Genomic DNA, 15,296 nt, shown 5'->3' on the forward strand with positions numbered 1-15,296 from the left:
GCAAGTATTTCATTGGGACTTACCTGTCTAGAGGTGGAATTGCTGCATCATTTGGGACTTCAACCTGAGGTTTGTGAGGGATGGATCTACTGTTTTCCGTAGTGCCTGCACACTTCCACATCCACCCTGCCAAGGTACAAGAGTCCCACATCCTCGCAACTGGGGTGTTTTCTGTGCACCTGTAGAGAGCAGGCACATGCCTCTTGTTTTGCTGTCAGCTCGCCCCACTCTCTTCTTTTGTTTCCCAATGTTTGTTTTTCTCTTTTTCTTCCCTGTGGGAAACCTAAAGCTCCAGACAGTTTTAAGGTATTTTTAGGTTCTTGGAAAATAGTGAGGAGGCGTGACCCACCAAAGCTCAAAGTTCCACTGCAATCATTTTGTCATTGCTTCCTTAAACATTCACTCACTCACTCATTCATTCTGAAAGTGACCTGCTCACCCCTGGTCTGTGACCTCTGATTTAAGTTTAGCTTGGTCCACACAATGGTGGCCCACAATATTTGGGTCGAGGAGAGTGGAGTTTTGAAAAATAGTCATTTTTATTTGAAAGGCACGGTTAGAGAGAGAAGGGGAGACAAAGAGAGAGAAAGAGATCTTCCACCTGCTGGTTCACTCCCCAAGTGGCTGCATTGGCTGGAACTGAGCCAAACTGAAGCCAGGAGCCAGGAGCTTCTTCTGGGTCACTCAAGGACTTGAGCCATCCTCTCAAGCTATAAACGGGGAGCTGGATCAGAATTGGAGCAGCTGAGACTTGAATTGGCACCAATATGAGATGCTAGTGCCACGGGGAGGGGCTTAGCTTACTAATATTCCACTGCACCAGCCCCAGAAGAGAGTAGATTTTTAAAAAAACATTTCAGTTGCCTATACTGAAAAACTGATAGACTTGACAGATTTTAGATTTTTCGCCTCTCTTTCAAAAATCAAAAAGAAGGACTAGCAACGTTGACTTCACAGTCCTGCATGGCCAGGTCAGCTGGGACTCAGTGGAACCTGACACACTGCCCAATATGCCTCAGGTCCCCCCATTTTTTATTGTCTCACACACCAAGCCCTCTCCACTCACACTTGTTACCAACCTGATCCATGAATATTTCCACCAAAGAAATGGAAAGGGAGCAACTGTGGCATGGCGCAGCCCAGGACCTTCAGGCTGCAGAGCCGTTCTGCCTGGGCACCCATCCAGTATCCCGTACGTGTCACCTGTGTGACCCTGGGCAGTGGCAACGTCATAGAACCTCTTGGAATCATTATCTGTGAAACGGCTCATGGTTGTGCCTTCCATGCAGGGCTGTTCTGAGGCCCAAATGAGTCCAAACAGAACTAAGGAGTCAATAGCAACAATTCTTCATGTCATACTTAACAGGCTGAGCTGTTAAGTGCGACCCTGTACTTGTAGTCGAGACAGATAATTTCTATTTTGTCATATGTATGGTTCTAAAGAATCACGTGAACTCATCTCAAAAGCGTCTTGCTGCTACGAAGTCAGTAGCTCAAATCTAGATCAAAGACAGTCAGCTGACCAGTTATGGTCCCATCGGCTGAACTTTTGTGCAGTGAGGTGCCTTGGTTAACCATTAGTTTCTGGAACATTTCTCACTGTATAACAATCTGGCAAGGAGGCTTCGCCCCCCACATAGGGACCGTTCATGGCTCATTATGACAAGTGTGGGAATTAACCAAGGTCGGAGTGTGATGTATGCAGGCCCTCAGGTTCTCTCACTGTCCCTCATCACCTGGGGATGTGCATTCTTAAGCAGCAGTGGGAAAGAAGATTGCTGGGGAGAGTTTGCCTCAGCACCAACAACCACCAAGCCCCATCTTGCTTCATGCCATTATATGAGGTGGCAGAGAATCAGCTGCAGCTGGATTCAAATGAAAGTGTTAGGATGGGACCCTAAACTTGACCTTCAGGGGTAGGCATTTGGCCAGGTTGGGTTAAGACACCTCACATTCCCACATCACTGACTGGGTTTGATTCCTGGCTTCAGCACCTGCCTCCAGCTTTGTACCCACACAGACCCTGGAAGGCAGCAGTGATGACTCAGCCAACTGGATTCCTGCCATTCATATGGGTGACCCAGAGGAAGTTTCTAGTCCCAGGATTTCCCGGGAATTCAGGGAGTGAACCAGGGGGTGGAAGTTCTGCTTATCTAATTAATTAATTCAGCATTTTATCTTTGGGAAAAAAGTGCTCCTGGCATCATTGAGTACATTGGGGGATGGGTACTATTCCACACTTAGGCTAAGCACTTGTTTCATGTGTCCCAAATGCAAGGTTGGTTTGATGGAGCAGTAGCACCTTTGCTAACAAGCTGACATGAACTCATCAACATATTTATTCTTTACACCAGCCTAGGTATTTAGAAGGAACCTATATTTCAAAATTGATGTTTGGATCAATCACCCTTACTTTCCAAATATGCATTCTTTGTAGGTATGTTTTATTAATAACCCACTGCTGACCTATTTTTTTAAGGTTTTTTTTTTTGTAATTTGTTTATTTCAAAGGCAGAGTGACAAAAAGAAGGAAAGACAGAGAAAGCCATCTTCCATCCACTCCTCACATGGCTGCAACAAGCAGAGCTGGTCCAGGCAAAGCAAGGAACTTCTTTCAGTTCTCCCACATGGATGCAGGTGCCCAAGTACTTAGATCATCATCCATGGCCTTTTGCAGGCACCTTAGCAGGGAGCTGGACTGGAAGTGGAGCTACTGGGAGTGGAAGCAACACCCATATGGGATACTGGTTGTTGCCATGCCAGTACCCATGCCAGGATGCCAGTACCACATGCCACACCCCCGCCCCCTATCCCCACTCCCATTGCTGACCTGTGAACCTTCTGGTTTTTCATCGTGACCTAGATTCCTGTTTTGAATTTCAACATGAAAGTCATTTAGCATCTAAATCTTTGTTAATAATAATGAAAGGTCTTCATGCTGCCCCCACCCACTTTTTTAACACAAGTGGGTACCAACTTGAGAGTGTCAACAAAGGGAACTTCCAGTGGAAGACCTGAGTTGACTTTTAATGGTTTTGTCACAAAATGTTAAATGCCAGAGGAATTCTGGAGAAAGCACGGAGATGACTAAAAAACATAAAAATGAAAAAGTCAACATTGACCTTATGGAAGCCTAACTTGAATATCATGTGGTCTCCTCCCCTAGACTCCATGCAGGTTACCCAAGAGTTTGCATGGAATCCCAGTGCCTATAAAACTGTATCACATAATACAATGTTATTAACAATAATAATAATAATAAAAGAGTTTGCATGGGCCTAAGAGCAGCCCAAGCTGATGATCAGCATCTGGAGCAAACGGGTGTTTGGATCAGGGACAGTAGTGAAAGATGAGGCATCTTTCTTGCTTTGAGTCTCCTTCTCTGTATAAACCCATTACCTTCAACAGCAGATACCTTTTGTAGCTTGTGTGACACTACCAAGCTACTAACAGGAACAGACAACAGGCAGATTTATATTACTGTCAGAAATTCCACTATCCCCCTAATCATGGACTCTGGCAATTTGGCATACTGCGTTAAGTCAGCCACCTGCAACATCGATATCCCAAATGGGTGCCACTTTATGTCTCTACTGCTCCACTTCTGATCCAGTTCCCTGCTAATATGTCTGGGAATGCGGTGGAAGATGGCTCAAACATCTGGGCCTCTGCCACCTATGTGCGACCCAGATGAAGCTCCTGACTTCTATCAGACCCAGCCCCAGCCATTGAGGCCACTTGGGGAGCAAATCAGCAGGCAGAAAATCTCTATGTGTATAATTTTGCCTTTCAAACAATTACATCTTTGAAGAAAAAGAAAGAAAGGTTATTCATGGAGGAACCTCCAATTCTTAACATTTAAGAACATGATAGAATGAACCTGTCTACCCTAAGCACTTACTACGAAAGTGATGGCTAGCTTTCAGTCCCAGATAATATGGACATGGCTTGAGGGTGCCCCTGAAAGGCTGGTGTTCTGTAAGCTGGGTCTTCAGTGTGGCCATGTTGAGAGGCAGTGGGACCTGTGAGAGATGGACTCCCAGGGAGGTGATCAGGTCTTGGGGGGACACTGCCCTTGCAAGGAGTTAATGTAGTTCTCTCTGGGCTTCAGTTTGTTCTTGGGAGGGTACACAGCACTTGATCTTAGCCAAAAGTCCAAGAAGCGGTAAGAGGTGCATTGCAATAAAGCAGCAAGTCTGACTCCTGCATCTCTCGCTATCACACACACACTCCCACCACGACACCATGGGCTGTTCTGGGATGCAGCCAAGGCTGGCTCCATACTCTTGAACTTCCAAAACTGTTAGCTAAACAGACCTGTCTTCCTTATAAAAGTACTCAGCTTCGAGTGTTTTGGTGATGGTCACAGAGTGTAGGATCCTACAGCTCCCCGAATTGAGGGAACTTTCTGGGTGTTCCTCCAAGTCCCTCCTGCAAAGTCCCCTATGAAACTCTGCAGTGCAGCCTCATTGGGTCATTGCTGTTCCTACAGCATCACAAATTCCACACACTTATGCACCTGCACACACACTTTTTGATTTCTAGAATGTGATTGCGAAATTCTTATCAACTTTTTATGAGGCCATAACTAGCAAATCAGTCAACTGAATTAATAATAATAATAATAATAATAATAATAATACTTCTTAAAGAGGTTTCTGTTAAGTGAATAATGTCCTGGAGTTGGCACAGTGCTGAACAGGCTAATCCTCTTCCATCTGCCACACTGGCATCCCATATGGGCTCCAGTTCTAGTCCTGATATTCCACTTCTGTTCCAGCTCCCTACTTATAATCTGGGAAAGCAGCAGAGAATGCTGAGTATTGTAGCAGAGACGCCACAGGAGCCGTGCTGACCCCTGTTCTAGCAGAAAGATGCAGAAAGATAAAAGATATTTTTTTAAATCCCCTTTACATTTTCCTCCAGAGACTAGAAATATGTTGCTTTGGGGCTGGCATGATGGGATAGCCAGCTAATCCTCTGCCTGTGGTGCTGGTATCCCATATGTGCCAGTTTGTGTCCTGGCTGCTCTACTTCCTTTCCAGCTCCTTACAAGTTGCTTGGAAAAGCAACGAGGTTGGCTTAAGATCTTGGAACCCTGCACCCACGTGGGAGACTGAGAAGAAATCACTAGTTTGGGCTGTGGCTAGGTTCACCTGCAGCCGTTGTGTCAATTTGAGGAGGGAATGAACCACTGAATAAATGATCTCACTCTATGTTTCTCTCTGTCGCTCTCACTCTTGCTCTGTGTGTGTGTATGTCTGTGTGTGTGTGTGTCCCCATCCTTGTCTCTGTAAATCTGCCTTTCAAATAAAAATAAGATCTTTAAAATACATAATGCCCCAGATTTCTTAATATGTCACAATGCCATGACCAAAATGATTTCAACACAAGTTGCTCTGCTTGAAAATACTTCGGATGCTGCCTCTTGGTGAGCTTCCGGTTGAGCAGTGCTGCTGGATAAGTTCCAGGAACCACTAATTGGCAGCTGGGTATTCTACTGGCTTTTGCAGGCCAGGCATTCTAGCAGGTCATTTAGCTTGGAGGAAACGTGGCTTGAATGTAGTCAGCATGGGGTGTCTTCTACCCTCTATTCTGCAGGAAAGAGAGTCTTGCCATAGTTTTCAGTGTGTCCTCTCATTTCCCAATAAATGCTGTGTTTTTCTGAGCAGAAACAGCAGTCAGTCTGCAGGAGACTTTTTTTAAATCTCCCTTCACATCCGATTGAGCTACTTCTTTGCCCTTGACTGGCTTTCACACCCACCACCAGCTGGGTCTGTTCTCTGGGCTACCCACTCCCACCGCTCCCTGCTGAACCACCCTAAATTCCATCCTATACTCCGTCCCCCCCGCCCCCCTCACACATTACTGCTCTTCTAGGAGAGTGTCAAGGAGCTTTTTGTCCAGCACATTTATTGTTTATAGCAACACTTTCAAGCGAAGTCACTGTTTAGTTCTCAAAGGTATATTTTATTGTAGGATCCCATTCACAGGAAGCACCCGGAGTAGCAAATTGATGGGCAAGGAGAGTGGAATGTTGGATGCGGGGCAAAAGGGAGGGGAGTGTGGAATCAGGGATTAAAGGGCACAGAGTGTCAGCTGTCAGATGAGCACAGGTGTATGGATGAGGGTGATGGTTGGGCAACAGTGTGCATGTAATAAACACCACCAAATCACACACTTGAAATGATTATGGTGACTTTATGCTGTGTGCATTTTGCCACTCTCTTCTTGAAAGGGTATCATTGAAATACGAACGGAATAATGGGAGTACTTGAAAGATGCCTAGAAGAATGGGATTCGACAATGAATTTCTTGTGGTGCAAAAACATTTTTTAAACCCACACCTAGATACTTCATAATATGCATTTTTAGTGAAATGTTGAGATTTTCCATGCACATAGATATATGGATAGATTTTCCCCGCCTCCCCTCCCCAATCCATTAGTTCACTTCTCAAATGCCTACCAAATACTAGGGTTGGGTCAGGCTGAAACCAAGAGCCTGGAACTTCATGCAGGTTTCCCATGTGGGTGATAGGCACCCAGCCACGGGAGCCATCACCTGCTGGTGCTTAGCTGCTGGCAGGAAGTTGGAATAAGAGGCGGAACAAGGACTTGAATCCGGGTACCCCAAGAGGTGATGTGGGTATACTAGTGACATCTTACCTGCTGCTTACCTAGTGACATCCCACCTGCTCCATGAACTTATTGAAGTGCCTTTGTGTGTGTGTGTGTGTGAGATATTGTCATCTACAGATGACATCTGCTCACCTACAACTTTTCTCACATTGAGTTTCATCCCAGTCCCCAGAGAAATGCGTCCTTAAGTTCTTTCTCCAAAACTTTGTTTTCCCTAAACTTCTGGCATCGGGGTAGAGGGTGAGGATGTGGAGGCAGCTTCAGGCACAGGGAGGGAAGGGACTAAAGGAGCATAGCCCTCGGAGCTCCTGGCTGCTCTGCTTCCCTGGCCTTCAGCGCTGGTCTCAGCTTCCAGCAAGGGTGGGCTTCTGTTCGCCAGTGTGAAAATGGGCTGGACATCTGAGGCTCAAATGTGCCTTCACACAAATTGACTTTTGTCTTTATGTGTCATTTAGACACATGGGTCTCCATTGCTTCTGGCTTTAGGCCCACAGTCGGGGAGATTGGGTCTTCCAAAATAAGGCAAGCCATGTAAGATGCCCAAACAAACAGAAATGATCTGAGAATGCTACCCTCCACTCTTTATGTCTTTTTTAAATAACTGCTTAAGGCCCAGCGCCGACCCCAGCCTCCCTCCTCTTATAGGCACATAAAAGCAAACACCTGTGGAAATAAGAAGCAGGATGCCCCGGCCCGCGGGGTCTTCAACGGAGACCTGGGGAGAGAACCGACGATTGGGGGGGACAGGAGACACGAAGAATGGGAGCAAGACAGGAGGTCTGATCAAGCTCCGAAAACTTTATTTTCTCAGGCAGTATTTAAGCCGCAGGTAAAGGCTGGGTGGGGGGAGTTTTACAGCAGGATGTGGGCCAGATAGGGCAGAGGTCACCAGGACAACCGTTATCTTGGGCGAACAATTACAGGTGAAAGATTATGAGGAAACTGGGTGAAAGATAACTGGATCTAGCATTCCAAGACCATTACAAAGTGAGGAAATAACAAAATGGAGTCACTCCTGCTGTTCGGCAGTTCTCTGGTCCCCGGCAGCAGGACACAGGTGGCAGGCAGCAGGAGCTCACCCTGTGGTACGTCTGTCTCTTCTACTCCAAACCCCCTACTATGACAAGCTAACTATGAAAAGAGACATAGTCAGGCTCAGAAACAAGGCAGACAGCTCCAAGGAGCGGGAACAGAATGGAACTGCTAAATGAATAGCCTGAGGAAGCCATGGTGTGCAGGCTCTGGGTTCTGAAGGCAGCAGCCAGGCTGTGGTGCTCCCTGCTTGGGGAAAGAGATGATAGGGTCCCAGTGACCGTGCTTGAGGCCAGAGGAAGAGGTGAGCTGCCCAGCATTCACACTCACCTTGAAAGGCAGCTGGAAAACCTCCACTGCCTGTTGCCCGAACCTGAGGCATCATGTCCTGTCATGGACAATAGGAAAGAAGGCAAAACTGGCCAATGCTGATCAACAGATGAACCGTGTTGCCTGCTAGGCCAGTGCCTGAGAACCCCGTAGCTCTCCACAGTGACTTGGCAGGAGCCTCAACCTACAGTTGGTGCACTCTTGGCAGAGTGGTTATGGCACTACTTAGGAAAAGGCCACATCCCATACAGGAGTGCCTGGGTTTGAGTCCCAGCTTGACTCCAAATTTCATCTTCCTATTAATACAGAGCATGGGAGGCAGCAGTGGTGGCTCAAGAGGTTGGACCCCTACCCCCGCAACACCCTTAGGAGACCATAAAGCTTGGCCCAATCCCAGCCACTATGGATGCTAGAACACTCCCCAGCACATGAGGAGCGAGCTCTCTGCCCATCTCTCTCATTGCCTGATTTTCAAAAACAAGCAAATTCAATAAAGATTAAGTGGTTTTGATCAAAAATGAACCTGAAAATCCGAATTTCAAAACTCATAAAGAAAATATGCCAAGAAAGACAACCAAACCCCAAGCATTAAAATATCCTTGGGTGAAATGGATTTTTTTTAAGGACAGTTGGATAAAGACTTTAAAATCGATGGCATTTAGGCCTCAATGACATAAATGAAGCAAACTTCCATTTAACAACAGCCATTTAAGGAAATAAATGTAGACACAAATTAAACAATGGATGACAAGAATAAATATTGAATCCCAACCACCAGGATGGTGGTGTTAGGGGGTGGGGTCCTTAAGGAGCAGTTAGATATAAGTTGAAACACACCCTGAATGTGAATGACCATGTCACACATGAAACAGTAGTTCCCTGACCCTTTCACCAGGTAAGAGGGTGGCCACCTACAAACCATGAGGTGAGCCTCCCCCAGATGCCCAACCTCCAGTGTCATGAACTTGGACTTGCCTCTCTGCTGCTTTGAAGCTGCTCAGTCTGTGATCTTCTATCATGATAGCCCCATCATATCAAGACAAGTAGGGGAGAATTTTTTTTTTTAAAAAAAGGTAGCCAAAATGTGTAAGCTCATTATGCAGGAACTTGTAAAATTTGATGGAAAGATGCAAAATTAAACGTGAATAATTTTGAGGCATGTCAGGTTTGTCAGTCTGAAACAGATGTCAGTTCTCTCCAAAATCAAGCTGGACAAAGCTGATGGTTTTAAAACTTTGATTCAACTGAAATTGCTATTTAGTAAAAAAATAATGGGTTGGGAAAGACCACTACAATGCATTTAATGACAAAAGGAATGTCAAAATTGACAAATAGATTAAAGAATAAATCCACCTGATGGGAAATATATGGTAGATATATACAGGTAATTCGTGGAAGAAGAAACCCAAAGAAATTCCCAGAGATACAAGTGATTTTGGCCTGTAAGAAAGAGGAGTTGAAATAGAACAAAATGACATTTTAACTCATATCAGGCTGGTCTAGTGTCTGAGATCTTCACATGCTGGCAATCTGCAGAAAATCCTGAGCTGTAAGCTGAAAGGAGCTCTGAAGACCACGCAGGCCATATGTGGTGGAGTTGTTTGTTTTACTTCAGTAGAACTTAGCCATTCCACTTTTCTGTCGTCCCTGGAACAGCACTGTGACAGGTACACTGGGCCGTTTGCATCCACGTTGTGATGGTGAGAAAGTGCCATCTGCCCAAAAGTCCATCAGTCAGAGAGGAGATGCACCCACACCAGTAGACTCGGCATGGGATGCTTGCCTCTAGTTACAATAAATGAGCAGAACTTTACCTGTCAGAACCCTGGTGCCAAACAAGAATTAGCAATTTGCAGATCCTTGCTGTGGGAAGTATGTATGTTATGAGTACATCAGCATTGCAATGAAAGAATCTTGATTGAATTTGAACTATAATACTGCAACAAGGTGGAGGAATCCACCATGGGGGGAGGACACGGGGAGAGGTTGGGGGAATCCCAGAGCCTATGAAACTGTGTCACATAATGCAATGTAATAAATAATAAATAGATAAATAAATAAGTACATCAGCCTATAGTGACGTGATTAAATTGTGTGGCAATGACTGACAATGATAGCAGCATAGGTCTTCCCCCACTGGGGAGGAAGGAACAGGTGGAGGAGACAGGAAGGATGGATGGGAACTGCAATTCTTACAATGCTAAAAAAAAAAAAAAAAAAAAAAAAAACATAGGTGAGGACCTAAACCACTAGGCTACCATACCGGGTCCAAAAGATAATGCATTCTTAAGGATTTATTTATTTATTTATTTATTTGAAAGCCAGAGTGACAAGAAAGGAGAGGAAGAAAGCAAAATGGCAGGTGCAAGGAGAAGCCGGATGATTGGAAAGGGGCACAACTTTCCCCTACTGCAAGGGAACTGCAAGGGAACTGGAAACTCTGTCTCAAGAGCCATGTAGGACACCCAGTGCCTGCTGGAAAGGGCTCCAGTTCCAAGTTCTACCAAGTTTGAGGATTCCCTTGAGCTTTCTCCACAGCCTGTTGGCCCAATATTTCCTAGGATGCTTGAGGCCTAACTATGTGTAGTGTGGTGGGAGGGGGTAGGGATTACCTCTTTCTTAATACTCAGAGTCTCTGTGGTCTAGACCTCCCAGTACTCCTGAGGCAGCAAAGGAGTGCTGCTAGTGTACACATCAGGGAAAGGATGAGCAAGACCATGGTGGCAGTGTAGACACCAACGATCATGGCCAATTTGCATTCAGTCTGAGCCATGCTACCTTGTGGGGACCACCTCCCCTCTCTTGTTTCTCAATTTCCTCTTCTGAAAATGGGGATAGGCCCTGGCATGATGGCTCAGTAGCTAATCCTCACCTTGCAAGAGCCAGGATTCCATATGGGCATCGGTTCATGTCCCGGATGCTCTACTTGCCATCCAGCTCCCTGCCTGTGGTCTGGGAAAAGCAGTGGAGGACAGCCCAAGTCCTTGGGTTCCTGCACCTGCATGGGAAACCCAGAAGAAGCTCCTGGCTCCTGGCTTTGGATTGGCTCAGCTCCAGTCATTGTGGCCATTGGGGAGTGAACCAGTGAATGGAAGATCCTTCTCTCTGTCTCCTTCTCTCCATTTTTGTCTGCCTTTACAATAAAAATAAATAGATTTTTTTAAAGATTTATTTTTATTATTTTTTCATTGGAAAGGCGGATATACAGAGAGGAGAGACAGAGAGGAAGATCTTCCGTCCCATGATTCACTCCCCAAGTGAGCGCAACGGTCGATGCTATGCCAATCCGAAGCCAGGAGCCTCTTCCGGGTCTCCCACGGGGGTGCAGGGTCCCAAAGCCTTGGGCTGTCCTCGACTGCTTCCCCAGGCCGCAGGCAGGGAGCTGGAAGGGAAGCGGGGCTGCCAGGATTAGAACTGGCGCCCATATGGGATCCCGGGCGTGCAAGGCGAGGACCTTAACCACTTGCGCCACCGCGCCGGGCCCAATACATTTTTGAAAGATTTATTTTTGTTGGAAAGTCAGGTATACAGAGCGGAGGAGAGACAGAGAGGAAGATCTTCTATCTGATGATTCACTCCCCAAGTGACTGCAACAGCCGGTGCTATGCCAATCCGAAGCCAGGATCCAGGAACTTCATTTGGGTTTCCCACATGGATGCAGGGTCCCAAGACTTTGAGCCATCCTCAGCTGCTTTCCCAGGCCACAAGCAGGGAGCTGGATGGGAAGTGGAGCTGCCAGGATTAGAACTGGTGCCCATATGGGATCCTAGCGCTTTCAAGGTGAGGACTTTAGCCAATAGGCCACCGCACTGAGCCCTATAAATACATTTTTAAAAAGAAAAGAAAATGGGGATAACCATCTCATTACCTCATGGGATCAAATTCCTTAGAGAAATAGTTTCCAGCTAGATCTGTGTTGGATGCTGCCATTTTTGTTCATTGTGTATGTTGAGTCTCCCTTACTACTGAAGGAGCTAGTTAATAAGAAAAATCATAATTTTTTTCATTCTGTTTATTTTTGCCCATCTCCTTTGTAGCAAAACCTATGTGATTCCTCTGCAGTGCAGTTGCCCTGTGGATTTTGAATTCCACATCACCTTGATTGAGTCGCATCAGGCCTTTGTGGTTGAGCCAACAAAAGGTAAGGAGAGGAAACACCTCCGGGTGCTCATTCCTTGAAGTTCCTTGGATCGCACAGGGGACCGAAAGAGTAGGTCTCCAGTTCCTATAGAAAGAATAAGCCACATTTGAAGGTACAACTCTGTTCATATGGGTAAGGGTAGCGAATTCCAGCTGTCTGGCGTGATATAGATTGGGATTGGGCATTTGGGAATAAGGGTACTCTTGAATAATGCAAACAATGCAGATCATTCATAAAAATATGCAGGTAAGTTTTGGTTAAGGTCAAGACTTGACATGAACAGTTAGTTAGGTCTCATTCTGATTTGGGCTCTTAATATGTCCCTGGCTTTACATTTGCCTTTTAATTGAATCACAGGGGTATCAGAAACGGTCTTCCCAGCTTTCAGAGGCTTAGTGATGTGTCTAAGGAATTTGCCTCCTACCCGGCGGGAAAGATGGCCTTTGCATGTCCCGAAGAAAGCCCCCACCTCTAGGGTTGGGAAGTAGGTTCCCTCACCTTTGAAAGTGAAAGTATGCACCTGGACTGATTTCTGCTTCCCAGTGTCCCTCCGTCTCTTGCTGTGTGGGTCTAGGATTGAAATATTTGTATGCAGCAGTCTGAGATGAATGCTAAAGCAGTTTTGTTACAAATCTGGGTGTTCGTTGATTGCTAACTCTCCTGTCATTGCGAGCACATATTTTGTCAAAAAAACAAATGTTCATAGCAGATATTTTGAATTACTTCTAAATTATGAAATCCAAAGAGATTGTTTTCTGGAGAAGTGGAGTGTTTTTTTTTTTTTTCAATACAGGATACCTACTACTCATATTGTCAAGAAAAATAGGGCTTCATTTTCTTTCCAGAGAGAAGAGGTTTATTGTTTCCAGGTGTTTGGAGCTTTAAAAAGAAAGGAAAATAACTGGTTATTAAAATTATACTAAAGAAAATAATATTTCCAACTTTAAGTGTAGTTGAATATTCTCACAATAAACTTTTCAGGATAATAATGATTGTAAAACTTGGAGATTGTTACACCCTGGGTGCCTCCTAAGTAAGACACAAACACATTTAATCTGCACCACAACTGCACCAAGTACAGCAGTCATTATTTCCATCTCACAGATGTGGAAGTGAGTCACAGTCAGGTTACCTTCCTCGTCTTGGGCCATTCCAGTGCAAGTGATGAAGGAGGTACTTGAATCCACTCCAACTGGCCTCCAAGTCTGCGCAAGTACAAGCAGAACCTTCCCTCCCACCCTGGAGGGGTTACAAAGGTCTGTCCTACAAAGTGTGGAGGGGAGGGAGTGCTGGCTCCTTGATCTTCACCTAGACTGGAGAAGAGACACTTATGAGGAAGAGGAAGCCCACCACCTGTCCCATCCAGGCCCTCTGTCCTCACTGGAACTCTGGGACTTGTCTCTGAGAGCCACCGGGGAAGGCAGACCATAACAACAAGATAATCCCTACAAGCCATAGGCAAGGCAAAAGTCAGACCTAGGGAGCACCAAAAGCCAAGTCCTGTCCCTCAGCCCTCGTCTCCATCCTCTCATAGCCAGGGAGCCTCCCCATCCATCCTTGTCTCCACGTGTTACATACATCTCAGCCACACCTACTGGTCCATGGCCGGCTTGGCTGCTCTTGTTTGTGGTCACGACTTGGCTCCATGTGTGACATTGATTTGTTCCTTTCTTTTTGTTGGATGGAATACATACTCCAGGAGTTCCAAGACTGTGTTTGGTTTATTGTTGTATCTCCAGGGCCTAAATCAGTGCCCTGGCACAGAACTGGTGCTCAGTAGATGCTCGGATATCTGCATGAATGAATAGTGATTATGGGTGAGCAAACAAAGAAGAGAAAGAGGGGGAGAGAGAGAAAGAGAGAAAGAGAAAGAGAGAGAGAGAAGTGAGAAGGGAGCACACGGACAGGAGGGTGTGCAAGGCACAAGGAGGGCTGGGCAAGAACAATGGAAGGACCAAATATTCAGGGATGGTAGGTCTGGTTTGGAGAGCAAACGAAAGGGTCCTTAGTGAAAGTCAAAGAGAACCTTAGCCCCCATCACACCTGCGCATTGACCCTCCCTCTTCTCTTCCCTTCTTCCCCTGTTTGTTGAGAGCTTTCTATACATGCTAAACCCCATTGGCACCAAATGTATGAAGGAAGAATAAGGCACAATGTGAAAGTCCATCCTAAAGATCTAAAAGGAGAGAATCAAATCACACATGAAACTATAAGAAACTGAATTATTTGGGCACAAACTCTGTGTGTGTGTGTGTGTGATTGTCTTTCCTTATCATTTACAGTATCTAGTCATTGGTTTCAAGGCTGTGGTTCTGGGAATTGTACCCTGAACTGCTAATGCAGATGAACAGGTGCATGTTTATATAGTGGACATCACCAAACAATGATGACAAAAGATGAATGCAGTGAAGAATACATGAGCTCAGGATACACGTGTGGAGGTTGATTCAGGTGCATTTAAAGAAAAGCCAATGTTAAAAACAGGAAGCTCAGGCTTGTACCTCTTGAACTATGGTGGCAAAGAGAGGGTATCCCACCTTCTCACCCTTTCTTTCCTTTCAGGAATAATCCCAGCCAACGGAAAGACGAATGTGACAGTCAAGTTTACACCCTTTCAGTATGGAACTGCACAGATAAAGATGCAACTGTGGATCTCAGAGTTCAACTCCCAGCCCTACCAATGCGTCTTCACCGGAACCTGCTACCCCAACATGGCCTTGCCGTATGGACTTCTTTGGGATGGTTTTGTTTATTCTCAATGCTTTTTTTGGCATCCAATTCTTCTCCATTCAGCTCTCTCTATATATATACCTGCTAGAACCCTATCACAAAGTTAGTAGAGGGGTAGATGTTCAGAGTAGCAGTCAAAATGCTCTTTGGGAGGTTCACATCCTAAAGTCAGAGTGCTTAGGTTGAGTCCTTGCTCTGCTTCCAAATCCAGCTTCTGGTTCTTATAGACCCTAGGAGGCAGCAGGTGGTAATTCTACCTGTCAGGTCCCTGTCACCTCTTGGTATACCCAGATTGAGCTCCAGGCTCCTGGCTTTGTCCAGGTCCAGTGCCAGCTATTTGACCATGTGCATGTATCACTGTCTACTTGGAAGTTTAATAAATTCAGACCAACAAAATTATAGGTGAAGATTTTCATATATAT

General features: G+C 45.6%; 1 protein-coding gene across 1 annotated transcript in view; it reads left to right on the forward strand.

Moving 5' to 3' along the window:
* Positions 1 to 15,296, forward strand: part of CFAP221 (cilia and flagella associated protein 221) — a 69,496-nt gene that overhangs the window by 19,464 nt on the left and 34,736 nt on the right. The window contains exons 6-7 of the mRNA XM_040979175.1: positions 12,041 to 12,144; positions 14,707 to 14,866. Coding sequence (XP_040835109.1) covers positions 12,041 to 12,144; positions 14,707 to 14,866 — 264 coding nt within the window. The remainder of the gene's footprint in view (positions 1 to 12,040; positions 12,145 to 14,706; positions 14,867 to 15,296) is intronic.

This window comes from Ochotona curzoniae, unplaced genomic scaffold (genome assembly GCF_017591425.1).
Source record: "Ochotona curzoniae isolate NIBS_2020 unplaced genomic scaffold, NIBS_Ocur_1.0 contig_3037, whole genome shotgun sequence".
Classification (NCBI taxonomy): domain Eukaryota; kingdom Metazoa; phylum Chordata; class Mammalia; order Lagomorpha; family Ochotonidae; genus Ochotona; species Ochotona curzoniae.